The sequence below is a fragment of the Haemaphysalis longicornis genome, unplaced genomic scaffold, assembly GCF_048455015.1.
Source record: "Haemaphysalis longicornis isolate Haplotype H1 unplaced genomic scaffold, Haemaphysalis longicornis Haplotype H1 scaffold_2, whole genome shotgun sequence".
Classification (NCBI taxonomy): Eukaryota; Metazoa; Arthropoda; class Arachnida; order Ixodida; family Ixodidae; genus Haemaphysalis; species Haemaphysalis longicornis.
The window spans coordinates 20,845,703-20,865,300 of record NW_027526295.1 but is presented as its reverse complement, the minus strand read 5'-3'; the positions used below and the strand labels follow the sequence as shown (position 1 = coordinate 20,865,300).

Sequence of the window (19,598 nt, the reverse complement as noted above, 5' to 3'; positions counted from 1 at the left end):
AAACACACACCTTGAACGGTAAATCACAGGCATCTCGATTGCATACGGTGGAACAGCACGAGTATAAACTTACAGGGCATGTGATATTTGAGAACTACGCCCACAGAAACCACGATGCAGAAGCAGAAAACACTAGCAATTTCTCAAACCGGGCAATAGCGCAGCAAAAGACATGATGCCATCAGCAGGTAACAGATAAGTCCGGTGTGTGCCATATTAAAGGGACCCTGAAGTGAATTTGTCAAGCTCCCGTTTTTGCTTGCACTGCGTAGACTGGCTCAAATTAGCACACTTTTCATCGTTTATCCGGTTGACAAATCGGTAATTATTTTACAAAGCGCGAAAGAAGAAAAACTACCATGCGCGGTTTGCGGCGGCCGCACCAACTAAAGCTGTGACGTTAGGAGGAGCGGGCACCGTGATTTGACGATGCCCAAGGTGAGCGACCAAACAAGTTTCGGTTTCGGTTCTGTAAAACACAACCGGTGGCGTTGTTGGATGGGCATTTTCAATAACTCAGTAATCATCGTACCGCGCTTCTACCATGTTGTCAGCTGTAAAAATGCATAAAGATAAGCCTCCCAGGACGGCTTGGAATAGTAGCATTCACTAGCCGAGACCTACGCAGTACATGAACGCCCTCCGCGTACCCACAGACGCCCAAATGTCATGCGCTTTTCCCCCATATTTCGAGCTTGCCTCCCTCATGCCTGTATCGTAAAAAGCGTGTTCGCACCAGGCCAAGGGTCTGTTCATTCTGGCCTGTGCCCACTGCCTGCAAGCAGTCGGTGCTTATGGCAACATCACGCCAACGAGAACTCGCTAGCGCGTCAGTGCCAGCCTGCGCGCGTTCTGTGAACTAGTTCGTGGAGCCATGAACGTTGCGGCCCAAAAAAAGGTGCACTCAATGTAGAAAACATCGGCGGAAAACGAAAAAGTTAACTTACAATAAAAAAGCACGTACCCCCGGGGATTCGAACTCGTGACTTGCAAAATGCTTGCGGTGACATACCTAGCACCTCAGGCCACTTGGCCACGGGCCGAGCTCTGCTAGCCTTGGTAATATAGGGTATATATTGTACAACCAGTTTACACTTTTATTTAGTTTTGGCATTTCAAGCAGCTTAGGTGACTATTTGTTGTATTGCGCTCGTGCAGTAAGCGTCGCCCGAGTTTCCACAATAGCTCACGTCTAGCAATTGCATTTCGTATACGCAAAAGCGTTCGCAGATGCGTAGTCGTGCTGCTGACCGCTGTGCTTGTTCGCCCAGCGCAAAAAAGTGCTTCCCGCACCCTAGTTTTACGCTGTACGGTAAAAATATCAGTTGATTTTATTTCCTTAGTACCTATATTGACTTCGCTGACTCTTCTCCCGCCTTCAAGAGGCCTTATATTTTCCTACTGGCGTACCAGTCAGCGAAGCGTCGCATGTGCGCTTGTGCAGCGCTTGTATGAAGCGACCTTGACTTGGAGCTAGATGCAGTGTACAAACTAACCAAGTAAAGAAAGGCCCATTCTTCCATTCACAAACGTGTCCTGGCTTCGTTTCAACTGAGCGAACGAATTGCGACGACCCGTCGGCGGCCGGCGGACGAAACGCTCGGCCAACTGACTCTGTCTGAAGGCCGGGGAGCCGTGCAGTAGCGCAGCCAATTTCCAGCTTATCCCCTCCTGACGTCACACGAAAACGCCGCAGAAAATGGGCGAGCGTAAAGAGAGGCGGACAGCATTTTCGAATCAATTTTTCTACTAAATAAAATCGCGTAAACGCGCCCAGAGTGGTCGTAACATGGCCTGGGGACTCCGGACTACAATTTGCGCAAGTAATCCCGCAATGTTTACATATCACTTCAGTGTCCCTTTAAGCCAGTACTATGACCGTCCTTCATGTTTGCACTTTGAGCAGGTTGTGTGAGACCTAAGCACTTCAAATTATTGGAAACAAATAAAAAGGGCTAGTGAGGAATACGTCTTGCCGGAGCGTAATACCCTTTTTTAAGTCTCACGGTGAGCAGCAGCTTTGGCTTTCCCCTGCTGCGTCCTCCGATTCGCGATCACCCGCCTGGCCACAGTGTGAAGCTACGGGGTGGAAGGTCGCACCTGTCAACACGCCCTCCTTGTTTTTCTGCCGGTGCAGGCCGCAATCATGGAGTTTCATACTAATATACGCTAGAGGGGACACTGCCGCTAGTGTCTACGCGAGTCGGTGAATGGCGGATTCAACCCCTTGGGAGGCGGCCATGCCTGGAGGATACGTGATTTTCGAACATGGCTTGACCCAGGTGTCATCTTGACTTTACTGAAAGTACTCTGTTGAGATAAAACAAGGTATAAATAATATTGAAGGATTTCAACATTATTAATCGTGTAAGCAACTTATGCTTTGTTTTATTTTGATATAGAGGTTGATAAGAATTTTATTAAACGGGAAGAGATTTGTAAACTGTGTAACCGGCTAAGTTTCGCAGAGCCAGCGATTCGGAGGCGGAGCGTTTTTGGTTTTTGTTTCTTTTTTGCGTGCGACTGCGATTTGGCGATGGCGCGCGGCTGAAGCAGGGCGGCTCTACTGTATTCCCCAAGTTTGCATGGTCACGGGCGGTGACAGCGATTTTGCGTGCGTCTTGTGCAAATCAATGACTGCAGGCGGCTAATTAACAGCGGAAAAGGGTTGTGATGTGCTTGCGAGAACAGCCTAGCAGATGGCGGTTGGATTGACGGAATTGCTTTGTACATGTTACCTGTTCTTTCTTGTTTCTCCCCTTTCTGCCGTGCACCTGTGCTGAAAAGGCAGCTTGTTGCTGACCCACCCTCCGGTCGACGCGATATATTGTTACATGAAGAAAAATTATACAGCCGTACGCGTGTACTAAGTGCAGGTATGAATTTTTTTTGGCTTAGCCGCTACCGCGTTCGTGTTGTCTCGCAACCGCCGTAATGAACGGGACTAGAATGGAACAGCATGCTCGTACTGTCTACCAATCCCGAGTTCGCGTCCGTTTACATAAATGCTGTAGAACATGGCTAGTGTAGAGTAGGGGCTACACAGCGATGCTGCAGCTTTGCTCATCCATTTCATTCCAGCCGAGAGTATTTTCTTATGGCAGCCACTGGAATCGGGCACCTACAGTAATTCTGCCCTTGAACGAGCCGTCGATGCTTTCGATACCGAAACCGAAACTGATCGCGCAGAAAAATCCGTAGCCAAGTACGCATAACAAAAGCCAAGCCTCAAGTTAAGGCATGGTTTCAAATCACAGGTCTACGTGACACAATCAGCTCCATGGTGATTGAAGGATTGCAGCGCCAGTATCTCCTCTAGTTTTTAGTATGAAAGTCTATGGCCGCAACAAAGTGTGGCGCGGTCTGAGCGCCGCAGCCTATTAGCAGCGATATTGTTAAGGTGCCTTGGCACACCGTTGATATCGGTGCGCTACGGCCGCCGTTGCAATAACTATCGCCTGCATAGACCATATTTATGGGAAATCCCCAAGGTGGACTAAGTTGCTGCGAAGGAAAGTTTGACATCCACCTCAATGCAGCCGTACTGCAACAAAGGAAGGCTGTACAGCTTTCTCAGAAACTACGCAGTTGATGAAAAGTTTGTCCTGCTCCATTATTCGAACCCGGGACCACCGTTTAACCGAAGCAGCCGCTCTACCAACTCAGCTAACGGAGAGGTTAGCAGTTTGTAGCACGAGAGTGAACTGATAAACAACTCGAAGTGAAATATTTCCTGGACATGGACGAATTTTTAAACGCGAAGTTTCTGAGAAAGCTGTACAGCTTTCCCTTGTAGCCGTACGGCTGCATTGAGGTGGGTGTCAAACTTTTCTTCGCAGAAACTTACTCCATTTTGGAGATTTTCCCTAAATCCGGTCGATTACACTTGTCCATCACTTCGAGTTGATCAATTCGCTCTCGCGGTACAAACTACGTGCCACCTCGTTAGCTTAGCTGGTAGAGTGACTGCTCCAGTTAATCGGTAATCCCAGGCTCGAATCTTGGACAAGGACGAATTTTTATTCAACTGCGAAGTTTCTGAGAAAGCTGTACAGCTTTGCTTTGTAGCCTTATACGGCTGCATTGAGGTGGATGTCAAACTTTCTACCCCTTCATTTAGTTCGCATGCCGGAGATATCGTATCCTGGCTTTCTTATTCGGTAACAAAATTGCAAGGGCATGTTCTCACTTCAGTGGGGGAAGAAGGGTCACACATGATCTAGTACAGGCACAAATTTAGGCCGCAAGGGGGTAAGGGGGATAGGCAGCTACCCCCACCACCCCCCGAAATCAGCCACTGCAGTGCCAGCCATATTCAGGGCCGGTCGGAGGGCCTTGCAAGATAAAGGTCGCTACCTCCTCATGGAGACGTAGTTCTTCGTGAAAGCGCTTCGGTCATACGCTCGGCATTTACTATATCCAAACAAGATTGCTTTAGCACTTGTCCAGCTAGAGATACTAGAAAAGATGAATGAGAAGAAGTGGCAGGTGGGATATCTCATATTCCCAGGGTCCCAAAATAAGTTCCGTCAATCACACGCAGGCACAGCTGTGCTGTTGACTTTTCCCGGAGATCCGCCCTTTGCCTCATATCCGGCACTACTCCATTCTTGGGTGTCATAACTTCAGTGCGTGACGACACGCCCAACGAGATCGGTAACTTGGCCTCATTTCATGGAGACTTGCTGAAGTAAGGGGAGCGTCGATATTCCTCCGTACTCCCGTTCAGCAAGCTAGGGCCCCATTTCTCACCTTGTTGACACGGGAGGGACAATATAGTTGCCCGTTTGGCCCACCCTTCGGGTTGTGAGGAGCGCCAACTCTGTTCGCAAAGCCGTCGATACGTCCAAGTACCTCTAAAACTTTTGCAACCGTTTAATTGCATCGCGGTGGCTGGTTTTCTCGGAATGTGCCCCACCTAAAATATTCGTCGCGTTCAAGAAAAGGAACAGTAGCAAGCATTCTAAAAGGCCACATCAGGCTAAAAAGTTTCTGGAGGTTTGTTCATTGAAGGAGAAATTTCGAGGTCTAGTTAGGGACCAAGAAACAGCTTACAGCACACTACCGAGGCTCTGTGCGCGCTAGCGGCGTGAAAATGCTCTCACTCCTTCCCCAAGATTCACGCTCCCAAGGAGACAGCGAGGCAAGGTTTGTGAAGATAGAATTAGTTTCCGTCTTCTATTTAGTGTCTGCAATTGTGATAGTGACATTGAATGCCTATTTTATAAAATTCACCTGCAGCCTAATTAGGTTGCAGGTGTTCCGGCGCGAGAAATCTCAACCATCCTTGTCGTTGGTATTGCGTGAGCAGGAAGGCCACATAGCAGTTTTTGGCGATATTAATATTGATTTGGCATGTACAGCTTTAAATAATTACGTTTTGGTTTGGAGTTCTTAATTTGATTAACACAGTGACGGAACCTGCCTCGATTACCCTAAGTAGCCGATGAAGGTTACCTAAGAGTCATCTACTTTTAATAATGACAATATTTTATGTGCCACATGTGTCTTATTTTATTCTTGATCCCTTTCCAGCCTTACTTGTTCTTGTAACTCTGTTTGCAGTGGGCGGGAAATAATTTTGGTCTGCGCTACTAATGTCAAAAATATAGTACAATGTATATTGTTGCCACTGCGAAAATCCCGCCATGTATTCTGCACCCAGCAACCGGACATTCCTTCCAAATGGCAGGCGGGACGGGCAGCAAATGAAAGCTTTAAGTGAGTTTGGAGAGAAAAACTAAATATCACTATACAGAGTCCTGTAGACAGATAGTGATTATGCCCTCTTGGTCACCACTCATGTCACGTTTTTGTCGCTTCTTCCCGAGGTAAGATAATGATTGCAGACGAAAGATTGCTTTGAAAGTTCCAGCGCGAGCAAGATACGAAAACAAGCTAATATGACGTTTTCACCACAGTTCCAGGTGAGGGGGCGGAGGATGTTGCATTTTGATGAGTGTAAGAATCCGAAATACAAACAGGCATTCTTATTAAGTCGCCGAGTGACCCAAGCTGTGTTTATTTTTTTCTAAACCTTGCAAGGTTAATACTTACTACCTACCGTCTTTTGATAAAAGTTTTTTTGTGTGTGTCACACAGCGCAGCCTTACGCAAGCTGGGTAATTTTGCATCCACTGTTTTTTTAGAATGCTCATCCCATTACCCCTTAGTTTATTCTATCTAAAATATTTCTGACACCCTGTTTTCACCTCTTGGCAGAAAACCAAACATCATGGTTCTGTACTTGTAGTGTCATTTGGCACTGTGCGAGACAGCCAAACTAAATCGATTTGTGATATCTATTTTCGGTTTTTCAAGAAGCTCACCTCGATTTCTTCGCTGGACTGGTATGACCTCTGCCCCTGTCTCCCCACCTTGGCCGACTATATATTTCCAACATCTGCCCTAAGTGAGCAGTTGGCAAACCGCCTTTATTTCTCTTGCTTCTGTGATGCATCCTCAAGCTTCAATTATAAGTAAGTTGAGACACATCAGTGAGTCTTGCTGTCTGGTTTGTCGATATACGTAGATATATTCTCGAACGGAGATCATTTAAATTTAAAAAGGGCAAACCCACAGATTCAACGTACAGAAAGTGTTGTACCCGAGCATAATGCTTCGCCCGTTGTGTGGGTTGAATCTGTTTGTCGACTGTAAATTTAAGCGCTAACTGTTCAAGCATTGGCAAAATAATATCCCTCGACTTTGCGAATGAATTAAAATGTATCGACTCCCAAAAATGTGCACCAGTTTCGGACGACCGCTGCGTAGGTTGTCCTCAACGCACACCGAATTTTTTAATCGTTTTCTTCCGAAGTGCCGATGTATAGAAAACAACTACGGCGAAATCAGATTGCTGCAAGTAAAAGAAACAACTTTGGACATTTGTAAGTTGATATAAAGCACTAAGCAGTATTATTGCTGCTAAACAACACCGTTACAGACGGACCGGACACATGAATCTGAGTCACACACTTGCGCTGTGGCTGCCCCTCGGTTTTTTCAACGCTCATGTACCACCAACCTAACTTTCCAAACACTTGAGTCTTGCTACTCTGATGACTTAGCAGTAACTTTCTGGTGTCAATAGAACGCCTTTGAATTCCAACAGAAGGCCCAGGTCCACAATGAGTATGTAGTGCTTAAATTGGAGTTCCCTCTATCAGCGCCCAGGTATTGCAATAGAGATTGGCCATGAGTACTTAAACGCGTAGCAGAACAATAGGTGAGCGAACAGTGGCAGAAATTCCTGCTTGTGTGGAAGTAAGTGGGCTGCTGAAATCTACACTGAAACACTTCATTACTGAATGTCGCCCGTTGTTGCTACATGAAATCAAAGTAAGTGGCGCTCAAGAATAGAAACAACTACTACAGACCACCACCTCTACCACATTTTTCGTCGCATAAGCGTCTCCAGAACTAGATATGTGTATTCTATGCCCATTTAACGTTTGTTTAGGGCTGTCGTAAAACCACGTTAAATTTTGATGAGTAATACATCGAAGCAAGGACGATAGGCTACCATAGACTAAAATACCTTAGACTCTCATAACATAGACTACCATAACATTCTATAGCCTCCCATACCATACTTCCCCCATAAATGATCACATAACTTATTCATAAGTCGTCTTCTAAAGGTATCTACGCTATTTCAGCGCATTGGTTGAAAAAAAAAACAGCCAAAATTGTCAGATAAACTAGCCGACACGATTAATATATGATTCAGTGTATTTTTCTCGCCAGTCTTCATCGACACATGTTCGCAGTGCATTATGTTAAAAAACACGACTCCTTTATACTCTGGGCTGTACAGTTAAACACGCCCAAATTGGAAAGATAACTTCGCCGATATTCACAGGGACGTCATCGATCACTCAGTGAAAACTAATGCACAAGGTGAGCAATGCTCTAGCTACGCGCTATACCGTATTCACTGCACAAATGATGTCCCAGGAGCATTATGTTTGATAACGTCTCTAGAAAATCGCACAGAAATGTTCTGTAAGTTAACCTTCCGCTTTTTCGCCTCTGAATAGCGTCGCCGCCGCCAGTGCTTGGTGTAAATTAAGTAGCTCACATTTCTTTACTTACCAGCTTTATAAGTCGCTACCACGGGTGTAAGGGCTCTGTTACATTGCACCCTATTTTAGGGTGTACGAGTAGCGCTTTTATTTCAGAATAACTGCTTAGCGTACTATTCAACTTGCCCACTAGGTTGGGAAAAGATTCGTTTGCCATTGTAAGTGACTTGAGTGAAGATAGCTTGGAATAAATGCGCCGAAATTTTCGCAATAGCTTCTCAGCTAAATGGGACGGCCACTGCCGCACTTCCTGCAAGCATGCTGCGTGGGAAAAGATTTAAAGACGGCCTGTGTGCCAAAGGTACATTATAAAATAAACACTGATCATAAATTTATCTGCCTAATCTCATTGTACATTCCTCGCTTCAAGGTACCACTTGGGGTGCTTCCATCCGCTAATCAAAGATATGGGATAAAATTTGCAGACAAGAACATGCATCATGCGGCCTCCGTTGGTGAGCCTAATTGCTGCAAGAATGGGCGCTCCTGCTCCAGCAAAAATACAATCCACAACGTTATTTAGCTATTTACACATTGTAGCGTACAGCAAATGCGTACCCCGGGCGGTGGGAGGGGGGGGGGGGGAGGGGGTGGCCTTGCAGTTTAATGGGGCACAAAAATACCAAAGAGCGACAGCGAAGGGTCTAACCTGAAAGCGCTCGAAAACCGAGAGCAAGGCACCAGCGAACGCGATCCGAAGACGATGGTTTTGCTTGTTCTGCCTCATCGTCGATCACCGTTGCGTGTGTCCTTTCTTATAAAACATGTGACAATATATTTTTTTTTTCAGCCAGTATGGCAGAATTGCCCGTGCTACTATGAAGTATTATCAAAGGGTTCACCGCCCATGGATATGAAGAATGACGAAGCCCATATACGACCTTATCTGTGCGCTTTATTACCAAGCATTTGATACGAATGTAATACTGATACAAAAGTTTCGACTAGTCGGCACAATGTTCCATCAAATGACGAAGAGAGAGATAGAGAGAGAGAAACTTTATTCACAGTTGAAGTGAGCATATTTGTGGTCGGGGTCTTCAGTCAAAGACTCAGTTGGTACGGCCGGCTGACTTCACCTTTTCCGCTAGCAAAATCTGCGTTTCAGGGCAGGAGCTGGCCAGCGTACTCTCCCACTCCTCGCGTGAGGCGTTGGGGATGGGGGAAGACCTGGGTTTTGTTGGCATTCCCAGACAATATGGTAAAGTGTGCCTGGGGCTTGGAAATAAGTACATAGAGAGTCACAGAGAACAGGATGGATGACGTGTAGTCTTGTTGGGTGTGGTTACGTATTAGTTTGCAATCGTCTATTTTTTTCGTGGCCTATTTTTCATGGCCTGATCGGTGGCTGGTGGATAGAGTTGTCTCGCTAGTCGGTAATGTTCGGTTATGTCGGCGTATGTGAGGAGCCGTTGCCAGGTTCACTCCGACTCTTCTTGCCGTGCCCGGTGGGCGAGTTCTCGGGCAAGGACGTGTGCCGTCTGTTAGCCGCGAGGAGCAGAGTGGGCCGGGGTACAAATGATTGTGACCTGCTTCTGTGGTGGTCGTTGTAGGAGAACCCGAAGCGCTTGTCTTGAAATCAGACCTGCTTGGTACGCTCGGCAGGCGGCTTGGCTGTCCGTAATAATTACTTCGGCCTCTGTCTGGGAGCGGCCAAGGGTGATAGCCGTCTCTTTCAGTCTGCTTGCTGTTAGACGACCGGAGCGTCATACTGCAAAGGAGGTCGGTTGTGGAGGTAACGGCCGCCAATCCTACCCCCTACCTCGCGTAATCCGCCGCACCTGTATAGACGACGTGGTCTTGTCATCCGTACTGTTTTTCTAGCGCAGTACCTCTTGCTATGCGTCTTCCCTCATGATGTCGTTGGGACATGTTCCGGAGTATGGGATGGACGAGAATTTTGGGCCTTAGTTCGGGCGGTATGTCCACTACGTTTTCCGTGATGTGCGGCGCCGTGTAACCAAGCGTAGCTAGCGTTTCCCTACTCGCGGGCTTGCTCCGAGTATTAATTTCTGCGCTGTTAGGTGAGCCTCTATGAGCTCTTCGATTGTGTTGCGCAGTCCCAAAGCCGTGCGTCGTACCGTAGAGGTGCTCGCAGGAAGTTCCAGGGCTTGTTTGTCAGGGACATCTAAGGACATCTAGCTCTTCGCGCTCCAATGCCCCCAAAACCGCATGAGGGGCCTCGTAAACGATTCTCGAGACGACGAAGGCCTGCACAAGACGGACCATGTCTTTTTAGTTTAGTCTATGGCTCCTGTTCGCTACCCTACGCGACATCCGAACAATTTGAACCGTGGTTTCTTGAAGCCTGTTCAGAAGCAGGGTGTTTTGGCAGTTTTTCTGGTACGTCATTCTTATATCTTGATCGAGGATTTCGGTTTGATGAGTATGCCGTCGAGCCAAATTTTGGTGCTGTCTGAAGGGTCCCGGCGGCAGTTCTGACTTCTGCGGGGCACAACTTAACCCACATCAGCTGGCGTAGGTTCGGATGGCATCCGCTGCCATTTCTAGGCTGTCTTGCATAACGTCGGGAGAACCTTTGGCAATTCAGATCGTTATATCGCCCGCATACAGGGCATGCTTAATATTGAGGATTGCCTCTAATTGTCGGGAAGGCCTATGATGGCTATGTTGAAAAGTAGAGGCGATAGCACTGGCCTTTGTGGTGTACCACGACTGCCACACTTTCTGAGGGAAGACTTGATGCCACCAATTTAAATGATAGCAGTTCCATTGGACATAAAATTTTTGATGAAGGGGTACGTCTTTTCCCTGCAACCCAGGTTGCCAAGATTGGTGAGCACTGCTTCGTGTGTTACATTGTCGAACGCACCTTTCAAGTCTAAAGCCAGGATCGCTTTGGGTGTGGTGTGACTGGCTGCCTCAAATATGTCCTCCTTCTGGTGCAGTTGTACGTTCTGAGCTCAGAGGTGTGGGCGGAACCCGAACATCGAGGGAAGCATTTGGTCCGTCGTTTCAAGAAACCTTTGTACAGGGTTAAGAACGAAGTGTTCCATAAGGTTTCCTATGCACGAAGTGAGGGAGATGGGGCGAAGGTTATCCGTTCAAGGTGTTTTGCCTTGTTTTGGAAGGAGACGAATCTCTGCTTCATTCCAGACCGGTGGAACCACCCCCTTCTCCAAAAACTCGTTCATTTAGGTGGTCAAAACCTCCACGGAGCCGTCGTCCAGGTTTGTTAGGGCCTTGTTCGACTCGCGGTCCATGCCAGGGACGTGTTCCTGCGGATCTTAAGCAAAGCCACCCTCACTTCGGCTGATGTTATTAGGCTATCGAGATCTGCACTCGGACGTCCCCCGTACTCCGGAAACTGCGCCCTGGGTGTAGGCGGAAAATATCTTGCCTGTAGCTCCCGTAAGAGGCCTTCTTACATGCCAGGAAATTGATGAATGATGGCTTGCATCGTCTTACTTGTTTCCCTCCGACTTTTAGTACGGTCGATTGGGTAGCGGAGGGTGTTCCACGTCTTGGATGTACTCAGTCTTTCTTGAAGAGCATCGCACATCTGAAGCCAGTTCTGCCAACAGAGCTCAGCCGTGTACGTTGACACCTCTTTGTTGAGCAAAGCTATTCGTTTTCGGGGTCTCTTGTTATGCCTTTGTACCTTCTATGTGCGAAGAAGGCTGCGGCTTGCCTGCCATAATTGACGAATTTGTAGACAAAGCCCCATTGAGTCAAAAATGGTTGTGCGAGACTGGATAATACGACAATACAACCATATATTAGTATAAATTTACACGTGAATGTAGACAATTTGTCGAACGTTTGGGGACATTAGCTGCATGCATTTCGTCTTGCATCTTTAGTGCTTCAATGTTTCAGGTGTAGTGTAACGTCCCTGATATTCATTTATTTTGGGCTACGTTTTATAGCTCTTTGGATAGCGCGGCATCGACAGGTTTTTTTCCTGTTGTCTTCCTCAAAATATTCTCATACAGAGAAAGATCCGTCAATATTTCGCTGCTAAAAAATCTGAGTTCTTAGCAGCAAAGCCGAAAAATATTTGACGTAAAAATTTATATTTATTTCGAACAGACGGTTTGTCTTGCTCACCTTGATAGTAGGCGTGAGATTCATTGAGGGCGGCGATGTAGCAGCGTATCTGGGCGAGAGAGAAGTTGGCCAAGTAGCTCTCGTCGAAGACCGGACCAGTCTGCCCAGTGACGTCGTGGTCAACCGTGAAGTTCTCGATGGCGGCCACCAGTGAGTCAAGAGCTGCGCTGTGCTCGCTCTCGGTCCACGAAAGGCCGCCCTCGCTTCGTCCGCCCGTGCTGTCCATTCCGTCAGTCCGTAGACGGTCGCACTGTGTCGGGCCTCACTTGCGGCGGAGACCTGAAGGTATAAGAAAAAGTATTAGATGTTTATGTCAGTCCGTGGAGACACCAAACTTTTTTTCTAATTCACAAGGTTGCGTTCAGTTTCACTGGTTATAAATGTAGCGTGGATTGGTACTAGGCTAAAGTTCCCTGTACATGTTTTTAGTGGGAAGCACTTCAGCGCCCGATTCCATGGTTTGACGGCGCCGTCATCTTCCGTAAGTAGGTGAATGAAGGAGACGCCGAAAACAGAAAGAAAACGCAGGAGGAAAGCGTGGCGGAAGTGTGAGAGTGAGAGTGTTATGCCAAAGTGGTGCAAGATGCTCTACGACGCGATGCGGGACGAGATAACCAGGAGAATCAAGAGGCCACCGAAGATGTGCCCGGAGGAAAGCGGAGGATGAAACCCGGCGAAAGCGGGAGGGGGAGAGGGGAGGTTCCCGTTTGAACCCATTCCCATTTCACCCTTCCCGCTTGTTCCGTCCCGTTTCAACCCGGTGCAAAACGACCTTCCCGTTTCGCCCTTTCCCACTTGGCCCGTTCCCGTTTGAACCCATTCACATTTTAACCTTCCCGTTTGTTCCTTCTCATTTCAACCTGGGGCGAAAGAACGTTCCCGTTTCGTATTTTTCTATTTAGCCCGTTCTAGGAATAACGTACCCAGTTTATGAAATGTTATAAAAACATTTTCATATTGTTTTTCATTTATTTCCGTTTGTTCACAGCCGCTGCGATAGCATGCTAAGTACATCCAGAGTCCTTGACTGCTTTTCAAACCTGGGCTTCACTTTCTGAATCTAGAGATGACGACATTTGGTTACAATTTGTCATACCAATAAACAAACATTTTAAATTAACAAACAAATCTTTTAAATTAACAAATCAAAAAACGATAAAATCAAAAGGCCAAGAAAAGCGCCGCGGAAGCACAAATAAAAAATCGCAAAAACACCCTCACTTTGAAAGAAATCGTATTTGGTGGACTTACACATTTAATCATTATAATAGCGCAAGTGTACTTCAATGTCGAAAAGAAACAGATGAAAACTGTAAAAGATAAAAAGATATGTAAAAATAAAGTAACCCTATTTATCTGGATACATATGCCACATCTGGCTATAAAAAATAGCAGTCATGAGAAGCGGCGAAAATTATAAACTTAGCTTTGCGTTTTATTGATTCTGTTTATTCCCGTCACTCTAGCGTACTCAATTTTCATAATAGGGCAAACCTTCAGAAACGTAAGCACCGCAGGGTCGTCTCTAGCCTAAATTTTCTTTACTACAGAAACTTAAAAATTGTTGCGGGAATACTACCTCCAAGGGCTTTTCAGACGTTCAGCGAGAAGACATCATAGTAAGACTATTAGGCAGCCAATCAGCTGAATCACTATTCGAAAGTTCTCTTTGTTTCCTCGTGCAATTTCTTACTGGAATAAGGTAACTGAACGAACAGTGAACTCGATATCGTTAAAAGAATTTTCCCCACGTATTGTAAATATGTGTTCTGGTTGAATCGTCGTATTTTAAAATTGGAATACATTACGAATGCATATCCTTGTTCGGACCCCTTTGCGTCTCTTACATATTTATGTCTTTTACTTATTTGTGTGGGGCGTTTTTAAACTGCGCCAACCAATCCTGATGTGTTTTTATGTTCACTCCTGCATGAGCCCGACCAGGCCGTAAAGTATCGGTAAATAAATAAAAATATCTGCCCATTACTCACTTAGGAAAGGCATCAGTAGCCAATTCTCAGATTTCTGCACATGTTTTTGCCTTTTTTAAAGTCTCTTTTACGGACATCTTTGATCTATAGGTGTCTCGAACCCGAAGACGAAGCTACACTCCAAACAATGAGCATAAGAGCGGCTGATAAATAAATTTGAGTCGCACGTACGAACACCAACTGCAGAAAAATCCAATGCGTGCATTACTCAAGATATTGGGTATCTTTATAGTACACTTTTGCCGCTACAAATTTTGTGTCAAGAGGGCAGTATCGGCCTAAGGCATTCGGAAACTTTTATCGGCCGGAAATATCGGTCGATTCCTGAAAATTTGGTGCATACAAGTTTTTAGTGCATGACCCTTTGCTTGTAAGCACATTTTGGGGAACAGTTTCGAAGACGGTAACGCATATAATTTAGGAATTCAAATGGGTTGCAACGATGCGGGTTCAAATGAGAAGGGCGCTTTGGGAGCGGGTTGTAACGAGAAGGGCGTTTTGGGAACGGGCTGAAACAGGAAGCGCCCAAACGGGAAGGTCGTTTCGGGAACGGGCGCACACGGGACGGGTCAAGCGGGAAGGGCGTTTCGGGAATGGGTTTAAACGGGAAGGGGTCAAACGGGAATGGGTTCTTTCGGGCTACACCCGGGGAGAGCAGTATGCCGACGCCGCGACAGACACGTGTGGAAAAACCACGCCTCAGCGACTAGTGGCGGCCGAGGAAGAAGGTGCAAAACGAGGCATCTATGAAAGCTAGCGCCTTGTTCTTTACAGTTCACAAAAAGCCCAGAAAGCCCAGTACGTGCAGCATGCACTCCGTGCTGCACGTACATCGGTTCTTCGTCGTCCTCCTCGCTACGTGGCTCATTCGAACCCATATGACATTTGTCCAGGAGGTTCAAACATAGATTGCAGCAATATGATGGGCGGCGACGATGCAGTGCGAGATAACGGCAGAGTAGCGTGTGCCGCCGTGCGTTCGCTGACCACACGTTCACCTTATGAGATGCAGCAGCTATGCGCCGTGGCGCATAGCTGCTGCATCTCATAAGGTCAATCGCAAAACTGCGGTTTGCGCAGCGCCCAAACTTCGCATTAGGGAGTATCTTTATCTTCAGCCATTTTTATTTTCATATCACCACATCTTCTCTCTATATAGGTTTGAATAGGGTTTCTCACTTAACGAAAAACCGCAGTCTACTGTTATGCTTTAGCAACTGAGCACTAGACCTGTGGGCCTTTTTATTTCAATGAAGAATTGCCTGTGACACTTCCTCGGCGCTTTTTTGTGTTACTAAAATTCGGGAACATAAGTAGCCACCTGTTTGTTTTCCAAGTGAGTTAATTCTAGTCATAAAATACGGCGCTACAGCGTATACATATCACCATGCACAACACTGTCCTGTGCAACTGAATATAGTTGTTTTTCAAAAACTCCACCCGAAGAATCTGCTTTCATGTGGTATGTTTTGGGGATACCAGGCTGTTGATTTGGCACTCTTCGGCTGAATGTTCTACTAATGCAGTGTTTCGGGTATGCATTCTGAGGTCCTCAGGAAAGATTGTTTTGGAAGTGGCGTTGAAGTGTTACGGCAATCTGCTTTGCCCTCCTACACGTCTTATTTCTTGTACTTGACTGTGATTTGTATGTATCTACGCCCCTGTTCGGAAGTGTACTGTAATGTTGAGTTATCTGGTTCTAGTCGTCAGACAAACTCTGCTCTCTAATCACAACGTTTGACTTGCTACCTCGCTGGCGGCCCATTCGGCAAAACAAAGCTAAACTACAAGGCTAAAACTACAAGGCTAATAGAAAGTACCCTCTGCCAAAAACAAAACTTACACTGCGGGTCGAGTAGTGTGCATACCCAGTTTTGATTCGGTCATTCTTAAATGAATTCAGATGACCCCCCCCCCCTCCTCCACCCCGAAGTCACAAGGAAACCCACTAAATAATTACTATGCCTCGGCTACTCCAATACTTTGAGCGTTTGTCCTAATTCACCTAAAAATAAATACCGTCGTTCTAACGAAATGCCCCGCATCCGTTAGCATCAATATAAATAGTACTATATAACTCTTTTAAAGATAAAGAAAACATTTTCACAGAAAACCACTGCATCAAAAGGAAAGGAAAGCATCTGGATTCGTAGATAAGGGGTCTTGGTGTGGACTCATAAATCCCTACGGGCGGGAACATTTCCCAATAAACGTAGCAGCGCAAAATAAACGCGAGTACAAAAGAAAGATGTTGACATGGGTGCTTGTAGTATTTACGAGCAATGTGTTGGTTCAATGCAGCTGTAATATCGCCTAAGTATATGACATCCGCAAAATTTTCCGAGATAACCATATTCTTCTACGGATATGAGTACTGTGATAGCACCTCTATTGCCGCTTTTGGCCATCGCCACATACAGCAGCTCCTATTTTACTAAGCACCACGCGAATCGTTCTCTATATTGTGGCGAATCAGTCACAAAAGGGTGCCTTTGAAAATTTTATTAATGCATTTTCGAAATCCCAAATTCTGGGCGGCTTTTCTGGGTATATGCTTTGCGAAGGTGTTCAAATGTAGAATGATTTGTAGTCCTGCTGCAGAATTTTATGCTGTCTCTTTTCCTCCTTCAGAACTACTATACTTTAGTTGATCGTGTTATTTATCACGTTGAAACACTTGCCATTATGTTTTCCGAAAATTTAACAGGAGACTTCCATGTCCAACAGCTATTCAGGAAATTGGGCTGAGCTAATTGCGTGCCAAACAAGTATGAGCACGTGTTTCTCTGGCCGTAACACTAGTTGTGTGTAATGAACTATTTTTACTTACGCTGAATTTTTGTTGCGAAATAAGAATAAAGTACCAGTTTATTTGTTTCAATCAACCCTATTTGGGCACTGAAGTGGGGAGTGATACCGCGTGCATTTTTTCAAGCACCAATGTTCATCAAAATAGTTTACAGGCTTCAAGTGCGCAAAAGAAACCATTAGGGTTATCGATTTGTTATTCAGTAAAGGCGGAAAAGCGGAGGATTTTTCGATAACAAGCAAAACAAGTTACAGTCACTTGAAACCGTACAAAAAACATAACAGGTTCTACACTACGGTGATGAGAACGCAACTCAAGGAACAAATCAGCCTCTCGTAGATTGAAAAGGTCCAGCGTAAAACACCCCAGCATGGGGTGCTTCGTATCTGAGAAAAAGCGATGGGACAAGCTGAGAAAAAGCTGACGAAGCTGCACCCGGGCCATGAAGGTGCCATAGTGGAGGGCTGCAAGATTATTTAGACCACCTTGTTCGATTTGCGCCTCCCTCCAAAGAGGACTTCCTGCGGCCAGAATCGAACCGATATCTTTGGCCTCAGCTGCACAACGCCTTAGCCACTGAGCCACCATTGTTTCTTTTCTGTTGTTTCATTATAGCGTTTGTGCGCTGTATGGTCCGCTACGGCAGATATTGGGCGGGTTAAATTTGCTTGATTTTCACGTATTTGCTTAGTGTAAATTCATTTTTTGCATATTCAATCATTTAACATCACTTTTTAAATTGTAGCTTCACTCTCCGCTCAAATTCGCAGCAGCGCTCTGGCCGTCCGCAAAAGTTTATCTCGCAGTTTCAGGAAGTAAAGTTAAACTTAAAACCATTTCCGCATCTGATCACCTTGGATTCAATACCAAAATACTAAACAATGTTTCTCAAGGCATCCATCGTATCTTATCAGCTCTTTTCACTCAATGCTTGTCATCTGGTTTAATCCCCGAAGACTGGCGAATCGCTGAGGTAATACCCATCTTTAAATCTGGCGATTGTTCATCCCCACTTAATTATAGACCAATATCGTTAACAAGCACCATTTGCAAACTTCTCCAACACGTCATTCACTCGCAGGTAATTAACTACCTAGAAGAGCATAACATCATTTTCAAGTACCAGCACGGCTTTCGAAAGGGCTACTCGTGCGACACTCAACTTGCCGGGTTTATTCACGATTTATTCTTCCATTGATGCTGGCATATAAACTGACGCAATTTTTCTTGATTTTTCCAAAGCCTTTGACAGGGTCCCTCATCACAGGTTGCTAATCTTAATTACCACAGCTTAACATGCACCCGCATACTCGCATGGAATAAAGATTGCCTTTCAAGAAGACTTCAGTTCACATCCGTAATAACAGTTTCTCCTCTTTTGGGGAAGTGTACTCCGGCGTTCCTCAGGGTAGCGTGCTGGGCCCCCTGCTTTTTTTAATTTTCATTAATGATTTGCCTAACACGGTTTCATCCAAAATCAGGCTTTTCGCGGACGATTGCATGATCTATCGGAAAACTTTGTTCAAAGAAGATGAGCAGGCCCTCCAGGCTGACCGAGATGGTATAAGCTCTTGGTTCTCTAAAGGGTTATTGTGCTTCATTAATTCTAAAACAAAGCTGATGTTCTTTACTAAATCCGCACGTCGCATTTCAACCTCTTACTCTTTAAATAATACTCAAGTTGAATTTACTAGTAATTACAAGTACCTTGCGCTGGTGTTTACCTTAGTTCGGAGTTATCCTGGAATCATCACATTGACGTCATCATACTTGCATCGGATAACCACTCACTAGGTCTTTTAAAACATAACTAGAAGCATGCCCCATCGCACCTACGTATACTCGCTTGCATCACACTTATACGGCCTAAAATCAAATCAAATATGCATCAGCCATTTCGGACCTTTACCAAGCTTACATAATCAACAACATCGTACCACTTCAAAACCATGCAGTTCGCTCCATCTTTTCAGGCTACTCCCGTCATTCAAGTGTCACTGAGTTGAGAATTCGTGCAGAACTGCTCGAGTTGTCGCAACGACGCACAGATGCAAGGTTATCACTTCTTCACAAACTTTATCACCACCCATTGCTTCATGGCGATTTCTTTTTTCACCGGCTTCCATTCTTCCCAGAGACGACCATCCTTTCAAAGTGAAGCGTTTACCATGTTATACATTGCACTATTCTCGGTCATTCGTTCCGCGTACAATCATTGACTGGTACGCATTGCCATCATACATAGCCACCATCATTGATGCTGTTAAATTTAATCAACTAATGCTCACGGAAGTTGCGAATTGAAAACAAAACTATCGGTTTTTTATCGTATAACTTCTGACAGATTGTTCTTTTTCTAAAAAGTTTTGTTTGTTGTTGCTTCTACTGAGTTTATTTTTTACGCGTTATTCGAGCTAACATTACATTTATCATATTTGTGTTCGCGCATGCGTTGTCCTTTTATGTTCTATTTCTCCCAGTGTATATAGTTTTGTTCGTATGTTTGTTTCTTCTGCATTGACTACCTCCTAGGTAATACCCTCTTGCGTGAGCGCCTTTAGCGGTACTTGAATAAATAAATAAATAAACCGCCGGGGCCGCAGCTAGTGGGTGATGTAGAATTTGAAGTGGCAACGGCCG

General features: G+C 45.6%; 1 protein-coding gene across 1 annotated transcript in view; it reads right to left on the bottom strand.

The window, feature by feature from the left end:
- LOC144168788 (diuretic hormone receptor-like) overlaps positions 1-19,598 on the bottom strand; it is a 252,961-nt gene that overhangs the window by 160,442 nt on the left and 72,921 nt on the right. Inside the window, exon 2 of the mRNA XM_077697759.1 lies at positions 12,159-12,437. Within this exon, the coding sequence (XP_077553885.1) occupies positions 12,159-12,384 (226 nt within the window). The 5' untranslated portion in view covers positions 12,385-12,437. The remainder of the gene's footprint in view (positions 1-12,158; positions 12,438-19,598) is intronic.